This window comes from Camelus ferus, chromosome 22 (assembly GCF_009834535.1).
Source record: "Camelus ferus isolate YT-003-E chromosome 22, BCGSAC_Cfer_1.0, whole genome shotgun sequence".
Lineage (NCBI taxonomy): Eukaryota > Metazoa > Chordata > Mammalia > Artiodactyla > Camelidae > Camelus > Camelus ferus.
In genome coordinates, this window is record NC_045717.1 from 7,375,589 (window position 1) to 7,399,248 (window position 23,660).

The following is a 23,660-nucleotide window of genomic DNA, read 5'->3' on the forward strand; positions in this document are numbered from 1 at the left end:
GAAAATCTTACCAATTTTTTCTCTTCTGGATTTTGCATAATAACAAGGTCTTACCTGAATCCGAGGTGTTTCTATGTTTCATCATTTTACATTTACCTCTATGATACATTTGAACTTATTCTGAACATATCTTGTGAGATATGCATCAACATTTTCTCCCCAGATGGCTACCCAGCTGCTTCAACACCATTTCTTTCTTATATAGTCTATCTTCTGCTCAGCATTTTGAATTACCCCTTATCATATACAATAGGTTCATTTATGCATTTAGATTACTTACTGGACCTTCTATTTCATTCCACTAATACATCTCATTAAATATATCTTGCCCAATCATTTTTTATATGACTAAATAATTTTCCAAAACATTGTATATTAAGGCTATGTCAAATTTTTAAAATCTCATTTTTAATATAAACTTATATTTCACTGAAATGTAACTACTGTCCTCTTCCCTACCAGCAAAGAGTTTCAGAAACAAAATGTCTAGGTTACAGAAAATGAACTTAAAAAAACTTGGTACTTACTGCCAACATGTTATGAAAAAATATTTTGACAACCATTTTTATAGTTATTGTTTCCTGTATTAAGCTACTTATTTAAAAGTACCTTTCACTTACTAAGTATCTTTAATACCATTAAAATTCATGAAGGAAAGCTTAATAAAGGTCAAATTTAAGAATCAGATTACTATTGAGGTTTGTTAGTTTTTCCTAAGACAATGAGTTTATTCTCTAATTTTGAGAGGAGAGACCAAACTGATTTTTAATGTCTGTGTATTGGTGAATACACAGACTGCTGAAGAAATTTTTAGTTAAATAAATAGATACACACATCAAACTTCATTTCCAGATCCAGGTGATTTTTCAAGTGATTTTTAAATAAATTATAACTTGCTTTTAAATTCTTTATTGAGTAGGACCTCCCTTCTCCTACTCTAGTTCTTTGTCAATTCTATATACTGGTCTGTTTACTTTTACTTCCTTTTTATAGCATACATTCCCAAAATCTGAGGAAGACATGAAACCAAAAGATAAGTTTGTTGGGGTGCCTTCACAACTCATTTGAAGCTGATGATTTGCATTTGCCTAAGAGGCAATGACATCTCCAACAGGAGAGTAGGAAAGAGTTCCCAGAAAGGTACATGACCCATTTGTTAAATAAGCTTTGATAGTTGCACAAGAAGTTCAGCTTCCAGTGCCTGAAATTCAAAATAACAGTAACTTAAACAATACGGATATTTATTCTCTCGCAGGCAAAAATCCAACACAATGTTCTAGGACTAGCTGGTGTTCCACAGTGTAACAGGGACTCAGGTTCCTTCTATCCTGTTGTTACACTTGCATCCATTCACCGATTTTATTGTCTAAGTCTAAGATGGCTTCTTCAGCTTTACTCATATGAGCATATATGTTACACATACTACACTCACTTACATTCCAATTGCCCAGAACATAATCATTTAACCATATCTAGCTGCAAGAGATTCTAGGAAATCTAGTCTTTATTCAGGTGGCCAATGCCCAGCAGAACATTTCAAGTATTCTATTTCTGCAGAAGAAGGAAAGAAGAGATATGAGACAACTAGTAGTCTCTGTCACAGTGCCCTTCAAAAATCTGCTGCCACCTCTAACCAGTGCTTAAGACCAGAGCTTGTATTGTATACACAAAGTCCACTTTCAGTTTCAGTTTATTGTTCTACACTTATTTTACCTTTATCTCAAATTATCTTTGAAGCATGGAAAAAATAAAAAGATAAATATATCATTAAGTAATTTTGATCCAAGTATAAGCATAACATCTCAAATACAAAGAAATAAATTTTGGATAATCAATTGTTTTATATTCCCCTGACTATCCAATTATGTAAGTATTTATTTGGTCAACAAATATTTGAGGGCCTACTATATGGCAGGTATCTGCAGAAGTTCAGAATACAACAGTAAGCAAAACATATTATTCCCAGTCCTCCAGAAATCTATAGCCTATTCAGAATAGGGCATGACATTGCTATAATCAACACTATGAAGAAATTAGCAAGAATTCCTAAAATTCATGGGTAGAACATAGCAAAAAGAGAGAAAGGGGAATGCATGTGCAGCTATTTAGACAGGAAATAAAAAGCATGACTCATTTAAGAGCTGAAAAAAAGGTTCAAAATGGCTATCAAGAAGTCAGTGGCAGGAGAGGAGGCTAATGAGAAAGCAGGATCCAGATCATGAAGAGCCTGATACACCAGGTTGATTTTAATTCCAATAGCAATGAAAGTCCTTGCAGAGTTTAAGCAAAGCACAGACACAATCAAGCTTTTGTTTTAGAAAGCCAGAGAGAAGACTAGGTGTGCATTTAAAACTGTAGCATGAATCCAGGTAAATGATGACAGGAGTTAAAATGGCAGGGGTGACAGAAAGAACTGGACTAACTGGGATAAACAGAACTGACAGGATTTGATGACATATGGATGCTGGTGAGAGAAAAAGAAAAAGTTAAGGAGAACTCCAAGGATTCAGGCTTAGGCAACAGAGTGGACAACTCTGAGACTTATAAAGAGAGTCAGGGCTGGGAGTGGATGGAGGAGATGAGTGTAATTTTAGTCACTGAATTAGAGGCACATGGGGGACAGAATACACAAGTAAAACAGTTCAATAAATATTTGGAAGTCAGAAGACAAGAACTATTAAAACAACAAAGAATCATTGAGCAATGCTGAGGGCTCAGTTGAGTTAAAAAAGATGGTATCTTAGTTGGCAATGGTACCTATCTACAGAGGTGAACAACTTCTTTTATCACTCAACAAATTAAGAGAAAACTCTGAATTTCTTTAGAGTTTAGGTTTTGCAAAGCAGATGAGATAAAAATACAGCAGTGAGCAAAGCAGATAAAACTTTTTCTTTCCCTATTCTAGTAGAATAAACAAATAAAATACTAAGAGGTAATAAATACTATGAAGAAAAATAAACAGGATAAGGATGTTATTTTGGATAGGAAGGTCAAACGAGTTAGACATACAAGTACAGACCTGACTGAAGTGAAGGAGTACCATGTAAACATCTGGCAGGAAGCATTCCTAGCAGAAGAGAAGTGTAAAGGCCCTAAAGCAAAAACAAATTGGTAATACTCAGAGAATAGCAAGGATGCCAGTGTACATAGCTGAGTTGAATGAAAAAGGATCAGAAATGAGGTCAGAAGTAGCACAGTACACTTTGGGCCATGGCAAGAATCTGGAATTTGTCTCATGTGTGACAGGAAGCCACTGGGAGCTTCTGAGTAGAGAAAAGGAAGCAACATTACCTGCTGAGAAAGAACCTGAAGTCATCTGTATCATAGCAGGGTTTAGGACAGAGAGCAAAACTCTGAGCTACTTGCCGAAGTCTTCAGAGAATAATGAGAGCTGTCTGGGAGATGAACAGGCAAGAGTAACATGGAGAAACATAAGGTGGCCTCACTGAGAGGAGCAAGCCGAAAAACAGCAGCCACTAGGCAAAGCATTAGCAAACAGAGGACACAGGGCAAGTCAAAACTGCTGTGGGCTCTCCCAAGACGTTTACACTCTGGTCACGGTGAATGAAACTGAAATGACTATAAAATTATCTTTATTTAATTAGAATTGTGTGGCCTGGGCACAAAGATATTTATTTGCTAAGTTAAAGTAGCATATTTACATATGTTTAAGTAACAAGTTTAAAGTATAATTACCACAATATTGAAAGCTTCTATGAATATCAAACTTTCCCTGATAAAATAACACATAGATTTTTGGCAGGAGCTTCTCAATCTTCTAATTTGGTAGTGCTCTCCCAGGAGCTAAAAAGGTTATGTAACACACAGAGAAGGCAACAGTATTACAGTTCCAGTTACCTGGAATTTCTTCATATGAAACGTATTTTAAAATTTTACATAAAACATCATTCTTATTTAAAGTCTCAGTATGTTAAAACACATACATATGTTTTTTCTAGACAAATGTGCATAAGTCCTAGTATATACCCTATCTTGAATTTGCTTGGCCTTGTTTAAACACCCACAAACATATCCCACTGTTTCCAGGGACAGGTTCCTGAGGAACTCTGGTCACAATATTTTCATTAACTGATCAACATATAACCTGTTTTATGTGTGTTTCTGTTTAAAAACACCTTATCTGGTATATATCGCTGATTTATTAACATCAAACTCATAGCCAATAGCACTACAACTTGTGCCTGAAGAAAGCTTACCTAACACATGTATGTTCTTTGTAAAGCACACTACAGCCTTCTTGTGCTTAGGAACACTGGACAGCACTTCACTATGCTGGAGGAACATCTTAGACAGCATAATCACCAATGAAAAGCACAAAAATGTGAAAACGTGGCACTAAATAGATAGCAAAAAGGACAAGCATTTACAGTATGAAAACTGAAACAAGGAGGCAGAGCGTCCGCTTCAGCTTCATCTCAGCTGGGAAAGTACGCATTGGACAACTCAAATTTTTCACTACTATACACACAATGAAGAGTACTGGTTTGGGGGTTAACAAACTTTAGCAAGTATACAAACTGCAAAAACGGAATCCATGAATAATGAGGATCAGCTCTACTTGTTTTCTCTCATTCTCTCACTCACTTTTCCTTCATTCTTTCTTCCTTGAAAATGTATCCTTCTCCCCACCCTCCAAAAACTATTAGTCCATAAACTTCACTCAAGGTTTTTTTCTCTAGGGAATGTAGACTAAAACAGGAAACAAATCTTATTTAAAGTTAAATTCATTTGTTAGTTAAAGAAAAAATTAAACTATACTTAATTCCCATTTTACTAAATATGTAATGTTATATTAAAAGATGGTACAGAGGCAAATCATTCACTTCATTTAAAACTAATCAAAGCATTTTGAGAATGCCCCCAAATTTTAAAGTGGTTTGATATTGGAAATAATACATCTTAAAAATACTAAAAATATTTATGTTCCATTCAGATTCAAATTTCATTGAAAACAGGTAGCTTAAAGGTTGAAAAGGATATGGAATGAGGGGGAGGTATCTACTCAAGATGGCAACAAATCTATTAAACACTTAGGAATATACTGAAGAATAATAATGAGGGAGAATACCACACTAAGGACTTCAGTAGTGTGACAGTGGTGTACTAATAGACTTCTAAGATCAGTGGGGAAGAATGAACAGCCTAGAAAAAGATGTAAGAATTCTGTGTAAGATATAAGTGGCATTTCAAATCAGTAGAGGGTAGGGTTGACATTAATTGGTTAACACCTTGGAACCTTCCAAAAAAGCATATAAATAAAATAAATGTTAGATATATCAAAAATTAAATATAAAAACATAAACCATAAAAGAACCAGGAGAAAATACAGGTGAATATTTTTATTATCCAGGTGTGGAACAACCTTTCTAAATATGAGCATTGAAAAAAAATCAAAGAAAAAATTAATAGATCTGAATATATAAATATTTATATATAATATATAATATATATATATAAAAGAAATTTCTAAAATAAATTGAACATATGGAGAAAATACACTCAAAATGAATAGCAAAATATTACAATCTTTGATATATACTGGGTTCTTATGGATACATTAGAAAAGATAATCATAAAACCAGGTGAATGATATATTCTCTATATAATAAAAAATAAAGAGAAAATAGAAACGGCAAGAAAAGGAATGGAAAAGAATGTCTGACTAAAGAAATACAAATTAAAACAATACATTTGTTATCTATAAACTGGCAAAGATAAGAATCCTACTACCTAGTGTTCAACTGTAGAAAAAAACGATAGCCTCCCATAGTCTTTTGAGTTCAGAGGATAAACTGGTACAACTTTTACAGAAGGCCACTTGGTAACGTGTATTGAAAGTCTTCAAAATGCTATACAGAATTCAACCAGCTATTCAGCTTTTAGGACTTAACTTTAATAAAGTTATTTTGATCTACATAAAGATACAACTAAAAGAATATTCACCTTTAAAATAAGAAAAAACTGAGAAACCACCTAAAATTCCCAAAACAGGGATCTGTTCGAATTATGGTAAAGTTTATAATATTTCATGTCTAGGTAAAATGTTCATACTATTACAACTGATTTTCAAAAAAATAAGTGTTTGGGGTCTTTTGTAAGCATTGTTCTAAGCAATTTAAAATTATTAACCCATTTAATCCTTAGATAATAGTCCCAAATGAATTAGGCATTCTTCTTCTTCTTATTATTACCCCCATTTTAGTTTATAAAACAGTATTATAATTTTTGTTGGAAAAAGTTGAAAAATACACATGTAAGGTACATATACTCTCAAATATTAATTAAAATATGCAAAGATCTTTACCAAAATGACAGTAGTTATTAAAAATAAAATATATGGAAAACCAACTCACTCATTTTATTCATATAAATTTATGTGACTACACTACTTATTAGAGATATGAGTTCTGCAAATCATTTAACCTCTAAGCCTTGCTTTTCTTATCAATATAAAGGAAAATGATACCTTCCTCAAAATGCCAACTGAAAAATGCTTTAGTTCATATTACCAGTTTAATAACTAAAAATGTCTAACTCCTTAGAAATTTCTGTAAATTACATAGCTACACTTACCGACAGGATAATTCTCCATCCATAGCATCATGCTCATCTGTACTTGTATATGTTAATCTTCCTCCAACAACTGTCCCAACTAAGTATACCAGCCAGGCAAGACGTCCTAATATATAATAAGGAAAAAAAAGTTGATTCCCAAACCACCCACTATAAAACCAAGTCTATGAGACACAGGGAATAAATATTTGTTGGATTTCAAATAAGCAAACTTTCATTTAAAAATGGAGGCAACACAATTTAGGTACCAAGAGCATACCTTGGGTTCGAATTTTGCTTCTACTATTTATTATGCTAGTTACTCAATCTTTCTTGGCTTTCATTTCCTCATTTATAGATACGAAGATGAGAGTAAATGGCTCATAGGCTTCTAACAGCGCTAAGTGGTATTCTACACGTAAAGCACTCAAATGCCTGCTGTAAGTGCTGAGTAAATGTTGGCCACTATTACTGTTTTTTTTATTATTATTATTATTATTATTATTATTATTATTATTATTATTATTATTATTATTATTATTATTAAATAGCTATACCCATTTTAGTTCTTCTGTATCATAGCTGCAAAAGCCATAAAACATACCAATATGTAACATTTATATGTTCATCCTAAGTTTTATTTAAGAAGCTACACAAGAAAACTGTCATACAATATTTAAGAATTTTTAATTTATTTCCTCTCTACCAAAGAGACTTGCTCCAATTAAAGCCAGTTCCAGTTAGCTGTATCTGCTTTCTTAATGTTGTTTATAAAACAAGCAAAAACCCCGAACTGAAAAAAAAAATTCCCAAGAATTTTCAGAAAATTCATTGGCTGAGTATCTATGTATCATTTGCTGCTCACTGAGACATAACTAAATATGTATGAGGTAGGATGAGAAGAGGGAGAGAAATCCCATGCCCAAGGAATTGAACCTAGTGAGAGAGACAGATAAAAGGAAAAAATTACTTTTTCAATGCAGTGTGATGAGTATCATTGTTTAATAGTAAATTTAGACATGAATTTCTCAAAGTTTCATTTTTTTATTCTTTAATTCATTTTATTCTGTGATCCTAAAAAAAGGCTTTAATATCAAAGAATGTTATGCAAAAATAACATGTGATCAACTGGGAGCATTTTTTCCCTAAAATTATGGCAAATTCTGAATGGCAGTTTAATTATTTAGAGGAAAGCAGAATGTAATTTATTCTTTCTTGGTTTCAGAAAGCAGTGATTTCTGTTGTACAAGACAGAAAAACAGGCATTTCTAACCCTAAAAGTTTAACAACTATTGATTGAATAAATCAATATTAGTGTTAGAAATGAACAATGAAGTATAAAGCCATTTTTATTAAGCTACCAAATGTAATCTTCATATTTAACCGAATGAGAAGTGGTATTTCTCATATACATTAAACTTTTCCCTAAACCTCTACAATTCTAGACTGACAGTATTTAAAATAATAAATGCTAAAAAGTTACATTGGTTATAGGATTATATCCACAAAGTTTAAACGTAAATCCATAAATTTAAATTGCACTTAGAAATTTAAATATCCTATACATGAGTTTCATATTTATACATTTTGAAAAAAATCTCATCCTAGACTATATTTCCACTACAGTTCTCTATTTTTCTATTTATTCTGAATTGTTCAGGGCACTTGTTTTAACAGCTGTTGAAGAACAGAATGTTTTTTTTTCCTTTAACAAAATAATTATTGCTGTAATAATCTGTAATTATGGTTTATAACTGCAATAATCCCAAAGAAATCAGTCATTACCATAGATCACACGTAATCGTTAACTCCTGTTAATGACCTATTTCTTAGGGATTATTGTTTTCCTAAACCATGACCATATCACCACAAATATGGAAGAGCAAGACAATATAATACAAATGAGATAATATAATAATAAACTTATTTTGTAACATTAAAAGCCATTAAGCATCTAAATTAAAGCACACATAACGAGAGCACATAATTTTCTTTGTTCAACACTAACTGAAGTCTAGTCTGCACAAAAGAAATTGAACACTACTACACACAGTAGCACAAACTGGAACCACACAGGCGTTTTTCATAATATGAAACAATTATTTTTTAGTAGACCACAGATATTTTTAAAATGCAGATTCCTTTGCACTGACCTTTGACTAGAGGAAAGGAAAAACATACTTATGCAACATTTCCTATGTATCAGGCATAATTATATTAGAAACTTTGAAATGGTATTTTATTAAAATTACAACTATAAAACCTTGAGTTATTAATCAAGGATCAGGTCTGACTTACTTTAATCAATAGACAGACCTGTTTAATACTAGTAAACTATTACATTTCAGTTAATTCCATTCATATATCTTAGAACAGCTATACTTTCATTCAGTATGCTTTTGTAAGAAAACAAGTCTTTGATTTTACAACTGAATCTTTTTACATTGTAATAAAATACTTGATACACAGGAAAGAATATACGTAATGTATATGAAGTATAGTCCTTCAGTATCTGCAGGGGATTGTTTCCAGGACCCCCAGGCTTACAAAAATCTGTGAATGCTCAAGTCCCTTGTATAAAGTGGTGCAGTATTTGCATATAACCTATTCGTATCCTCCATATGCTTTAAATCATTTCTAGCTTATTTATAAACCTAATACAATGCAAATGCTAGGCAAGTAGTTGTAAATACAATGTAAGTGCTAGGTAAACAGTTACTAGCACATGGCAAGTCAAGTTTGGCTTTTTGGAACTTTCTGGAATTTTTTTTTTTTTTTGGAATATTTTCTATCTTTGGTTGAATTTGTGAGTGTGGAAACCTCAGATCAAGGGGGCTGACTGTAATAAAACAGACACCCTAAACTCTCCTATCCAACCTAACAAGCAAGGCTTTATCAATACTGTCATACCTACCTCCATACCCCTCCCCTAGCTTGTCCTCTTACCGTGCTCCCTATAAGTAACCATGATTCTGTATTTGATGTTCACTATTTTCTTCACATTTTTTTTTGTTTTATCACGTATACATATATTCCTAAACAATATATTTTTAGTCTCACTTGTTTGGGGGCTTTAGTAAGTGGTTCATACTGAATACAGCTTTCTGAGAATTGTTTTTTTTTTCCCCACTAAACATCTCTTAAACTCATCTTTAAGTATACCTGTAGTTTATTCATTTTTTCCTATTATATAACATTTCATTGTGTAACTATATTATCTGCTTAACTATTTTTATACTGATGGGCATTTGAACTTTTTAAATTTTTTTGCCTCTAGGAACAGTTAGGCTAGGAACATTCTCACGCATGTCCTCTTGTATAGAAGAGGCATTCTACAGGGCATACCTAAAAGCAGAAGTGTCAAGTCAGCAGATATTCAAACGTTCCACTTTTCAAGGTAACACCAAATTGATTTCCATTCTATTTCCAACTGACTATACTTTGTACTACCAGAAATGTGTAAGAATTCCCTTTGATCTACATTCTCCTTTGTAAGATTTCTTATTTTTGCCAATCTACTGAAAGTAAAATGGTATCTCATGTGCCTTAATTTCCATTTCTCTTATGACTAGCAACATACTTATTCATCATTTCCATAAAGAATTTAATTGATTTCTAGGAATTTTTTCCAGGTTCATCTAGATGGTGATCCTTGTTTGGGTTTGTGTATGTTAGTGTGTATGTTTATATGTAGAAAGTGCCTTTTCCACTTCTGGTATTTTTTATTTTTTAATCCTGAATTGATTTAAGGTTTTTTTCTTTCTAGGAATTTATGCATTTCAAGTTTTCTAATTTGTTGACCTCAAAAAATACTACGTATAATTTTATCTTTTAAACCTTTGTTAATTTTTTAAATTAATGTAATTGTAATTGTATTTCCTTTTGTTCCTAATACATTTGTGAATTCTTTTTTCTTATCTCATGAGAGGTTTGTCAATTTTATTAGTATTTTTAAAGAATTAACTTTTGATTTTTTTGATTCTACTGAATCTTTGTCTTTTAGTTCATTAATTTCTGCTCTTTGTTTCTTTCCCCTTTCTTCAGGTTTGATCTGTTCCTCTCATTCTAACTTCTCAACTTGGATGCTTAAGTCACAACATTTCAGCCTTTCTTCTTTTTGTGTAATAAACTTTCCACTGAATTCCAAAAATGTTGTATTTCCATTATTGTGTAACTCTGTTTTTTAATTTCCCTTAAGACTTCTTTTACTCCACAGTTACTGAGAAGAATGTAGGTAAAATTACCAAGTATATGGTATTTATTATTATTTATGCAATTTAGTTTTAATTGCAAATAGGTAAGAAAATGTGGACTCCATGAGTCACTGAAATTTGCTGCTTTATGTACACAATACTTGGTCATTTTCTTAAATTTGAGATATAATTGACACAGACCATTATGTTGCTTTCAGATGTACAACATAAAAATTTGGTATTTGTATATGCTGTGCAATGATCACCACAGTAAGTCTAGTTAACATCTGTCACCACACAGTCACAAATTTTATTTTCTTATGGTGAGAACTTTTACATCTACTCTCTCAGCAACTTTCAAATATGCAATACAGTATTATTTAAACTATAGTTGCCATGCTGTATATGGCATCTCCATGATTTATTTATTTTATAACTGGAAGTTTGTACCTTTTGACCACCTTTATCCATTTCACGCATCCCCAAACTCGACCTCTAGCAACCACCAATCTGTTCTCTGCATCTAGGAGTTCAATTTGTCTTGTTTTGTTTTTTAGACTCCACATTTAATTGAGATCATGCAGTATTTGTTTTTCCTTGTCTGACTTATTTCACTTAACACAATGTCCTCAAGGTCCATCCATGTTGTCACAAAAGGCAAGATGTCATTCTTTTTTTATGGCTGAATAATTTTTATATACTATATATAACTATGTACACATATTTATATGCATATATGTATACCCACACAAACACACATTTTCTTTACCCATTCATCCATCATGGATACTTAGATTGCGTCAATGTCTTGACTGTTGTAAACAAGACTGCAATGAACATGAGGGTGCAGATACCCTTTCAAGTAACTGTTTTGGTTTTCTATGAATAAATACCCAGAAGTGAAATTGCTGGATCATATGATAGTTCTATTTCAATTTTTTGAGGACCCTCCAGAGTGGCAACACCAATTTACATTCCCACCAGTGGTGCACAAGGACTCCCTTCTCTCCACATACTCGTCAACACTTCTTATAACTTGTCTTTTAGGTAATAGCCATTCTAACAGATGTCAGGTGATATCTCATTGTGGTTTTGATTTGCATTTCCCTGACTGGTGATGTTGAGCACGTTTTCATGTACCTAACAGCCATTTGTACGTCTTCTTTGGAAAAATAGCTATTCAGATCCTCTGCTCATTTTTTAATTGGGTTGCTTACTTTTTCACTACTAAATTGTGTGAGTTCTTTGTATTAGCTATTAGTCCCTTATCAGATATGTGATATACAAATATTTTCTCCCACTTGGTAGGCTGCCTTTTCATTTTGTTGATAGTTTCCTCTGTTGTGCAGAAGCTTTGTAGTTTGATGTACTCTCACTTGTTTATTTTTTCTTTTGTTGCCTTTGCTTTTGGTGTTAAATCTAAAAATTCACAGCCAAGACCAATATCAAGGAGCTTACTACCTACATTTTCTTCTAGGTGTTACATGGTTTCAGGTCTTATGTTTAAGTCTTCTATCCATTTTGAGTTATTTTTTGTGTATGGCATAAGATAGTGGTCCAGTTTCATTCTTTCTCATGTGGCTGCATAGTTTTCCCAACACTATTTAATGAAGAGACTGGCCTTTCCCCATTGCATATTCTTGGCTCTATATGATAAATTAACTTACTGTACAAATGTGGGTTTATTTCTGGGTTCTCTATACTGTTCCACTGATCCATCCATCTGTTTTTATGCCAATGCCATAACATATTGATTACTACAGCTTTGTAATACAGCTCAAAATCAAGAAGCGTGATGCCTCTAGCTTTGTTTTTTTTGATCATTTTTTTTTTTCAAACATGTCATGTCCTATAGAAAACTGGTATTTTCTAATTGTTGGCTCCAGCAGATATATACATCTATTCAATAAAGTCTGTTAATCACATTGTTCAAATTCTCTCTAAATTTAGTGACTTCCTTATTTATCAACAATAATTGTGGGAAATGTACTGCAACTCCCCATCATAAAGATACATTTGTCAATTTCTCCCATAGAAATACCAACTTTACTTGATATGTTTTGAGACCATTTCATTAGGTACTAGATAACAGAAATGGTTACACCTTCTTAGTGTACAAACTATTATCTAAGTTCTAATAATGCTTTTTATATTATAGTCTTATTTGATTTTAATGTAACTACCCCAAACTCCCTCAGGCTTGCATATACACAGCACTTTTTTTTTTTTATCCTTTTACTTTCAATTTTCTATGTTTTAATGTTTTGGGTATGTCTCTTATAATGAGCATTTGACTCACTGGAATATGTGTTTAAATATTCAACTTTACAATCTGGCTTAACTATAAATTTAACTTATTTATGTTTCTTAGATTAATAATGTATCTGGAATGCTCCTATTTTATTTTTTATTGTTATCTTCTATTTTGTCTCTTTCTTCTTTTCTTGATTTTTAAAATATGAGTTTGCTTGTTTACCTATTTCATTATTTTCCTCCTACTGGGTTATGGAAGTTAATCACATGGTATCTTACACTTTTCAGTTGTTACTCTTGAAATTTTATCACCTTAATTTTCCTCCTAAATAAAACAAGGAATTAAGATAATTTTAATTCTTATCACTCCCCTCTCCCATGTACTACTATTCATGGTGGTTTATTTTTTTAATTCTATAAGTTAAAAAAAATTTTTTTTAATATATATAAGCTGTTTGTTAAGATTTATATATATGTTTACCAATTTCCATGTGCTTCTTTCCATCCTTCTGGAATCATGGCCCTTCTTCCTAAAAAAAATCTTCAGAATATTTAATGAAAACTTTTATTAAACATCTACTGGTAGTAAAAATTCTGTTTTCATTTGTCCAAAAATGGTTTTTTGCTTCCTTGTTCATGAAAGATACTTCTCTGACGTATAATTATAAGATGGCCATTATTTTGACTCAATTTTTTTACAAATAATATTCTACAATCTTCTGGCTTACATTTTTAGTGTTGAGAAGTGAGTTAATGTATTTTACACTCTTCAAGCCACTTTTGAGATTTTTTGGTCTTTGGGGCTACATAGTTTGACTAAAATGCTGTTTTTTGTTTTTGACTGTATATGTTGGGTTTTCTGTTTTGACAGATTCATGTCTTTCATTAATTCTGAAAAATTTGCAGATAAAAGGTCTTTGGTACTGTCTCTGCTCCATTCTCTCTATTCCATCTTTCTGGGATTCAGTTGGATATATCTGACCTTTTCATACCATCTTTTAACTTCTAATAGTTTCACTTTCCTTGTTTTGCCACAATTCTTGAAACTTTCTTCAAACCTAACTGCCAATTTGCTAATTCTTTCTTCAGCTGGGTCTAATTTACTGTTTTAACACATTCATTAAATTTTAGATCACAAAAAAAATTTTTTTCAATAATAAAGGTTTTACTTGAGTATACTTCAATCTGCCTGGTCATTTTTCATTCTTTTGTTTGCTCATTTATGATTCTATTTTTTTCTTTAAACTTTTCATACATAATTTTATATTCCTATACAATTCCAATATCATAAGTTCTTTGGGAGGTCTAAATCAAATAGACAATTCACTGTTTTTGTTAGTGCTCAGTCATGGTACCTTGCTTTGTTGTCTGTGTGCTGGCTAGTTTTTAAATCATGAACATTTATTTGATTGATTTTTAAAAATTTTTTCTTTTTTTAAACTTTGGTTTTATTTATTTATTTTGGCAGGTAGGAATAATTAGTTTTATTTATTTATTTTAATGGGGTACTGGGGATTGAACTCAGGAATCTCATGCATGCTAAGCATGAACTTTATCACTGAGCTAAATCCCCCCTCTCATTTGACTCATTGTAGTCTGCAGAATTCTTAAAGCCATAAATTATGGTTGCTACTCTTCAGAGAAGATTTTAATTTAGTTTTTCTCTGGAAGCCAAGGGTATCTACCAGTTTTGGACCACTATATCCCCTTCTCAAGAGTCCAACTTAATATAAGAATATAAGCAAGGTACACTGACTGATCTTGCAACCAATGAAGGCTTTGCCACCAATTTAATCATTAATAATTTGCCTTGAAAGGCAACATTGTCTTTTGCCCTTATTTGCTACTGATCAGTTCCATTTTGGTTAAAGTTCATTTTACGAGGGGGAAGAAGTCAGAAGAGGAAGGGACTGAGTAGAGGAGAGCAGCAAAGTGGAGGAGAAGGAATCTCAGAAATTTAATGTACTTATTTCAAGCCAAGCAATGCATTAAAAGTTTATCCAGGATCTGACTGTTTTGCAGCTCAAATGACTTTCAGAGAAATCTAGTTGACAGCAGTCAAGTGAAAGTTACTACTAATTCTTTACTTTTTAAAAAGCAAAATTGCCTTTAATATAAAACCCAAAAAAAGAGAAAGTGACTTTATAGGTAGCTGACTAAACATGAACCAAATTATATTACAACAAGCTGAGTTAATGAAAAAAAATCTTAGATATTATATATGGCTGCCATTGTGCCATCAGGCCAAAAATAAAAAAATTGAAAACAAAAACACTAAAATAAAGGCTTACAGGGCAACCACACAGCTACAAAAAGATACTTAACTGAAGGGACATGTAGGGACTCAAATCTAGCCTGTACTCTACTCACCAATCTGTGCACACGAATATGGTGCAACACTTGCATGGAAGAAAGGGAGTCTTTTTTCTAATTTGCACAAATGCACCAAATTTACTACTGAGTTGGTAAGAAAGTAAAATACATCCACAAAGGCCAAAATAGATGTCAGATCTGAAAGAGAGAGACATATGTACAGAAATAACCAGAGGGAAAAGAAAAAAAGAAATAACTAGAGAACTTGGGCTTCTCCTTTGAAGGACAAAGGACAAAGTCTAAGGCATGCCCAACGTGAAACTCTTATACCTTTAGTAAAAAAGTGAACTGGAGGGAAAACAAACAAACAAATCTGCCCTAGACAAAGAAAGACGACACAGAAACTTGTCTAACTTGTCTTCCATGTTAGTCGCAGGAAAGGAAGAAAAAACCCTCAAGTCAGACCTCTGATGGCTTGTGGCCTAAATACAGACTACCAAGGTGATATGAAAAGCTTAATCTAAGGAAGCAGTTTAAATGGTATTGAGTTAATAGTCCTCATCCACCTCATTTAGTGAATGAACTAAATACTTCAATTAAAAGACAGTGATGGTCAGAAACGATTTTTTAAAGGAAAAACTATACACTGTCTATAAGAGACACACTTTAAAAATAAAAAGACAGATTAAAAGTAAATGGATGGTTAAGGATATACCATGCAAACAGAAAGCATAAGAAGGCACTGGCAATAGTAATACCAAATGTGGTAGATTTCAAGACAAAAGAGTCAAATAAGGAAGTAAAAAAAATCAAAACATTATAAATGTCTAAACGAAGCAAAAATTAAAACTTAAAAGTAGTACAGACAATTCCACAATCATATTTGGGGATTTTAATACCTCTTTTCTCTCTAAATAATAGAAATAGACCAAAAAAAAAAAAAAAAAACAAAAAACCCCAAATCAGGAAAGACAAAGAACTTGTGCCAATACTATTAACCATCTTGATTTAATCTCTATTTACAGACTATACCCAACTATGGTAAAATACACATTCTTTTCCAGTGTACATAGTATGTTTGCCAGAAGAGACCATATGTTGGGTGATAAAACAAGTCTCAATAAACTTAAAAATCTGAAATCATATAAAATATTTTGACCAAGGTAGAATTAAATTAGAAATTAGTAACAATAAGACAAGCAGGAAAGCCCTAAATATTTGGAAATAAAAGCATACTTCTAAATAATCCATGAATTAACAAAGAAATAATAGACTAGAAAATATTTTTAACTAAATGATAATAAAATAAAAGATCAAAATTTATGAGATGCCACTAAAGCATGCGCAAAGTGAAATTTATAGCTTTACATGTTTTTATTAGAAAATCTAAAAATCTAAGATGTGAAGTCTGTATTCAAAATTAGAGGAAAAGGGACAGATAAAATCAAACGTATAAGGCAGAAAACATTCCCCCTAAAAACCTTATAAAATATGAACAAACAAACAAACAAAAAATAAAGAAAATCAGTGAAACCACAGTTGATTTCTTGAAAAGATTAACAAAATTGATAAATACCTAGTTGGGTCTATCAGGGAAAAAAGAGAAAAAGGGCAAAAATGATCAATATCAAGAATGAAAAGGTGGGAGGGCAAAATGGGTGAAGCAGGTCAAAAGGTACAAACTTCCAGGTATAAAATAAATAAGTTGTGGGGATGTACTGTACTGCATGGTGACTATAAATAATAATGCTGTATTACATATTTTAAGGTTGCTAAGAGAGTAGATCTCAAAAGTTCTCATCACAAAAAAAAAATTTTGTAACAATGTATGCATAGTTAACTAGACTTTTTGTGATCATTTCCCAATATATACAATTATTGAATCATTATGTTGTACACCTGAAACTAATGTGTTATATGTCAAGTATACCTCAATTTTAAAAACAGAATGAAAGGACATTATTTCAGATCCTACAGACATTAAAAGAATAATTATAGAATATTGGAAATAACTTTATTCTAATAAATTTAAAAACAGAACAAATTCCTTGAAAGACACAAATGACTAAATTTCAACCCAGGTGAAACAGAAAATTTGATTAGTCCTATACCAATTAATGAAATTGCATTCATAATTATAAACCTTTCCAGGCCCACTGGCTTCACTGGTAAATTCTATTAAACTCTTAAAAGAAATAATATATACTGCACAAATTCTTTCAGAAAATAAAGAAGGAGGAAGAAATACTTCCTGACTCATTTTGAGGGCAGTATTACCCTGTTACTAAAACCAGATAAAATCATCACACACAAAAAAAGAAAACTACAAATATCCTTCACGAACATCGATGTAAAATAAAATTTCTGCAAACTGAATCTACTATTATAAAAGGAACAATATCATAATCAAGCAGGATTTACCCTAGAAATGCAAAGCTGGTTTTACAAAGAAATATCAATCAATGTAACTCACTATATTAGCAAAATAAAAAAGAAAATAAAGGTCACATAAAAAAGCATTCAAAGAAATCAATGCCCCGTTCATTATAAATAGCCAGAGAAACAGAAGTGCACTTCTTCAAATTTAATATATCTTTAAAAAAACCTACAGGTAACATCATACTCAATGGTTAAAAAAAAAAAAAATCAATGCATTCTATGTACAAACAAACAAGGCCAGAATATCTACTCTTATCACTTTTGTTCAACATTGTACTAAAGGTTCTGCCAGTGGAATAAGGAAAGAAAAAGAAATAAAAGGCATGAAGACAAGACATAAAACTCTTTATTTGCAGATGGCATGATCATTTACAACAATCCTGAAGAATCTACAGAAAAAAAAAACCTATTAGAACTAATAAGAAAATTTAGCAAAGTCAGAGGACACAAAGACAAAAATCAGTTCTGGTCTTACAGAGTAGCAGAGAATAATCAAAATTTACAACAGCATCAGAAATATATAGAGATATACTTAGTGGAAGATTAAAAATATCTGTACACTGAGAACAATGAAATATTGCAAAGAAAATTTTAAAACCACCTATATAAGTGGAGCAATATACTATGTCCATGAACTGGGTATCAGGATGGCCCAAATTGATATACAGATTGAGGGTACCTCAATCAAAATTCTAAGAGTTTTCTTTTTTTAAGAAACTGATAAGCTGATGTTAAAATTAATACAGAAAAGTAAAAAACAGAACTATTTTGAGAAAGAAGATCAAGATTTGAGGACTTAAATTAACTGATTTCAAGACTGATAAAGTTACAGTAACCAAGACAGTATAACACTGGCATAAGGATAGACATATAAATCAATGGTACAGAATAGAGTCCAGAAACAGACCCAAGACTTTTATGGTCAACTGATTTTTGACAAATGTACATGCTAATTCAATGGGAAAAAAGACATAAGTCTTTTCAGTAAATGGTGCTAGAACAACTCAATAACCATATGGGCTGGGGAGGAGGCCTTCTCCTTACCTCACATCATTCACAAAAAGTAGCCCAAAGTGGATCACAGACCTAAACACAGTAGCTAAAACTATTAAACTTCTAGAAGTAAAACATAGAAGAACATCACTGTGACTTTGGTTACACAGGATTTCTTAAATATAAAAGGCACAAAGCATAAAGAAAAAAAATGAAAAAAATCCAACTGAAGGATTTAATCATCAAAATTTAAAACTTTCGCTTTTTGAAAGACAACTGAAAGGACAAGCCACAGACAGGAAGAAAATATTTGCAAACATATACCTGAAAAAAGGACTATATACAGAATATATAAAACACTCCTACAATTTCAATAATAAGAATATGTACAAAAGAACAAACAATTCAGTTTAAAAAGTCAAAAAATGGAAACAGACATTTCACAAAGAATATATAAGATGCCCCAAAAACAACAACATCGTTAATTACTGGGGAAACTCAAAGTTTAACCACAGTGAGATACTACTATTAGATATCCAGTAGAATGGCTAAAGAAGACAATATCAAATGATGATGAAGATGTGGAGTAAATGAAACTCTCATATACTGTTAATGGGAATGAAAAATGATATACTCTATAAAACAGTATAGCAATATCTTATAATATTAAACATACATTTCTCATATGACCCAGCCGTCTGTCTCTGGTATTTATCACAGAGAAATGAAAATTTAATATACAAAGAGTTTTCTGCAAATGTACATAGCACCATTATTCATAACAGCCAAAAACTGCAAGTGTAACTCAAATGTCTATCAAGTGGGAAACAGCTAGACAAACTAAGGTAAAGCTATACTATGGAATACTACACAGCAATAAAAAGGAATATAATATTTATATACACAATATATTTGAGTCTCAAAAACATTATCCTAAGCAAACAAAGCCAAACACAAAAGATCACTTATTGTATGAGTCCATATATACAGAAATCTAAAAGAGATGAACCACAGTGACAGAAACCAGTGAGTACCTGGGCCAAGAGTTAGGGAAAGGGATCAAAGGGCATGAGAAAATTATTTACAGAGTGAAGAAAGTGTTATATCTTAAATGTGGTGGTAGTTACATGGTTATGTATCTGCTAAATTCATCAAATGGTACACTAAAAAAAAAAGAAAAAAGATATTTGCAACTCTTAACACAAGACAAGGGGCTCATTTTTCCAAACTATAAAGAGCTCTTACAAATCAATGAGGGAAAAAAGGAACCAATAACCCAATAAAAAATGAGCAAAGAAAATGAATAGTTCTTTTACAGAAAAAGAAGACCAAATAGCTCTTAAATAAACTTAAACAATTCTTAACCTCACTGATATGAGAATGTTAAATTATATACAGAAATCATTTTCACCTATAAGATTACCAAAAATTCAAAAGCGCGGTAACATTGTCCTGTGAAGGCAATATGTAACTCTCATAGATTGTTGGTGGACAAGTAAAATGGTACAGTTCTTACAGAGAGTTAATTTGGCACTATTCGTAAAAATTACAAATACATTAACCTTTCCACCCAACAGTTATTCCACTTCTGGATATTCATCTTATAGATATACCTACACACACGTAAAATGACAAGTACAAGGTTAATCTGCATAGCATTAATTTTAATAGCAGAAGATGGCAAACAACTCAAATGACTCTCAACGGTGTAGAGAATAGTTAAATAAATTATGATACATTAAAAAAATTTGCAACTATCAAATTAAGCATTCTTTATATACTGATTTAAAAATAACTAAAAAATACTGTTAAATGAGAAAAAGCAAGAAATAGAACATGAGTGTGGTATGCACCATTCTATGTAAATAAGGGGGGATAAGAATTTACATATTCATATACGTATATGAATACAGAAACTTTAGAAAGATGCAAAACTAGTAAGAATCGTTACTTGTTAGAGTGAAGAGGAACGATTATAGGACTGGAACAGAACACATTTTCTTTTTTGTGGACAATGTAAATATAATATCTCTTCAAAAGGTCAGGTAAATTAATTAAAGTAAAGCTTGATATGAAAATAACTAAGAGAACAGACACATTAAAGTTATATGTAAAGATAAGTCACAAACTTGGAGACAATATTTATATTACAAATAACTGAAGGAAGAATTAGTGTTAAAAATATAAAAGAACTCAACCAGTAAGAGAAAGACCAATAATCCAAATGGAGAGGGGGAAATGAACAAAGGTCATAGACACATATATCACTGATGATGTCACAACTAACAGTCAATAAACATTAAAAAATGCTAAACTTCATTAACTATCATGGGAGTGTAAAGTAAGATATGCATGAGATATATTACCTCAGCCAGCCTGACAAAAAAGTCTAACATTATGAGTTACTGGCAAGGATCTAGATCAGAGTGGATGGGATATAAAGTAGTACAATTACTCTGTAAAATAGTCTGGCATTATCTACTAAAGCTGGCTATGTTATGAATATGTATATCAATCTTTACAGCAGCATTCATTTATTAGTAAAAAACAGAGAAAACACAAATACCCACTGACAAGAAAATGCATAAATAAACTGCAGGATATTCAAACAAGAGAACTGCAGCAGAACTGCACAAACGAAGGAACTACAGCTACAGCATCAATGTGAACTCTCATAAAAGCAATGCTGAGAAAAAACAGTAAAGCAAGTTGTACAAGAATACATACAGTTTGATTTCATTTGTGTAAAGTTCAGAAATATGCAAAACCACAGATTATTTTCAGAATATATGCACATGCAATAAAACCATGAAGAAAAGGCCCTTTCTTCACAGATTTATTGCATGTGCATATACTCTGAAAATAACTGACAAACACAAGCAGCAAGTATTTTCTGCGGGTAGGAAGGAAGGAGCAGCAAAGGTATTGATTGATATTGTTCTGTTCTTTAAGCTACATGAATGGTGTTTATTATTGCTAGTCACTAGGTCTCAAAATACATAAATATCTTTTTGTATGTATTTTATATTTCATAATTTTTAAAATCCTACTAAAAAAATCAATCATGAAGACAAAATGCTGCAAAACAAAATGTTAGTATCCCCCCAATTTAATTTATAAATAATGAGATACTAATAAGAGAACATTTAAAGAAGGTTAACTACTCCACTATCTAACACCTCAGCAGTATTGTGTGACTTAAAAAAAATAAACCAGAGAGATAATGAATAAAAGACATTTTAGAAGAAATGTAAATGTAAAGGATAATTTTTAAAGAATTTTTAAAAAAAGAGTTTAGATGGAAAATCATTGAAAGTAAGTATCATCCCTTAACACTCACTTTCCAAACAAAATAAAATAAACAAATATGAAAGAAAAAAAAATCCTGGAACTATAATTAAAGTGCCTCCTATTAGAAATGAATATAGCCAGTTCCATTCTCATAAGTCATCTCACTTAAAAATCTGAAAAGTCTATTTAATTCCCTATGTTCTTTGAAAGTATTTAAAGAAACATACAGAAATAAATAAATCCTCCTTCAGTAAAGAATGAAAAATAATGAGGAAATTGAGAAATTAAAATACAATAATAAAATAAAGCCATGGTGAAGACTAATACACAAATGCAAAATCATGATGAGGTCTTAACATAGTTTTTTACTGGCTAAAATTGGGCTCTGAATTTGCAGTGAGCTACAGAAGAAGGAAACATGACTAGTTAAAAGACAGTTATAAGTTAATAAACTCTACTCAAAGATCTTTACCAGCTTTTTTTCATTCTGATTCCAGAGAGAAATATTCCCTGTGAATCTTATAAAGAACTAAAAATTAATCATCAAGCCACCAAATTACCCAGAAGATTAATAAAATTAATGAGTCATTAGAGGACCAGGAATTGGGGGAAATATATAAAAATAAGTTGCAGTAAAATTATTAAATACACTGATTAATGAATCTATGTAAAATTCAACATACTGCCATATAACAGTCATAGAAAATTCACTGACCTTCCTGAATTGTCATGTCCACATTTACCGCAGTAGCTGAATGCAGAAGCTTTTGGTAATTCTGTGCATTTTGATCAAATAACTGTACAAGAAGAGTGCACGTCTTTTCATATTCACATCTGCTAACAGTGCACAACTGCTCCAACTGCTGAAACACAGTGGCAGTATCATCCAGTGGGTCATCTAAATTATCTCTACAAATAGAACAGGTTTGCAGACATTAGAACGAGACATACATTCTACTCACCACAAATAAACTTTATTTATATTAAATTCTATCATGGGTAAAGAAAAGACATAGATTGGAAGGTAAGAAATAAGATGTCTGTATTTGAAAATAATATGATTACATACATAAAATATACCAAAGTAACGACAAAAACGCTACTAGTATTAACAGGTGAGTTTACCAAGGTCCTAGCATACAGGTCAATAAATAGAATTCATTACTATATATTAACAGTAACAACTGGAAATTTAAATTTAAAAAACAGTGTCTTCCAAAGGCATCAGAAAACACAAAATACTAATTAAATCTAATTAAGCATATGTAAGATCTGAACACTGAATACTACAAAACACTAATAAAAGAAATCACAGAAGAGCTAAATAAAAGATAAACACACTCACTGGCTGAAAGACTCAATATTGCTAAGATGTAAATTCTTCCTCCAAATTAATCTATAAATTCAATGCAATCCTACTCAAAATCCCAGCAAGACTTCTTTGGAGATACTGACAAGATGATTCTTAAATGTATACAGAAAAGCAAAGGAAGTAAAAATGTCAAAACAATTTTCAAAGGGGGAAACCAAGGTGGAAGACTCACACTTTGATTTCAAAGCTTATTATAAGACTACAGTACTCAAGGCAGGGTATTGGCAGAAGAA

The 23,660-nt window shown here is 31.6% G+C and overlaps 1 protein-coding gene across 9 annotated transcripts in view; it reads right to left on the reverse strand.

Moving 5' to 3' along the window:
• The window catches only part of RANBP17 (RAN binding protein 17), a 275,746-nt gene that overhangs the window by 214,817 nt on the left and 37,269 nt on the right, over positions 1-23,660 (reverse strand). For all 9 annotated transcript variants that reach the window (XR_004314233.1, XR_004314237.1, XR_004314235.1 and 6 more), the window contains exons 12-13: positions 22,771-22,964; positions 6,595-6,700 (exon numbers count right to left, since the gene is read on the reverse strand). Coding sequence is in view for 3 of the 9 variants with exons in the window: in XM_032465107.1 (XP_032320998.1) it covers positions 6,595-6,700; positions 22,771-22,964 (300 nt within the window). In the remaining 6 variants the exon portion in view is untranslated. The remainder of the gene's footprint in view (positions 1-6,594; positions 6,701-22,770; positions 22,965-23,660) is intronic.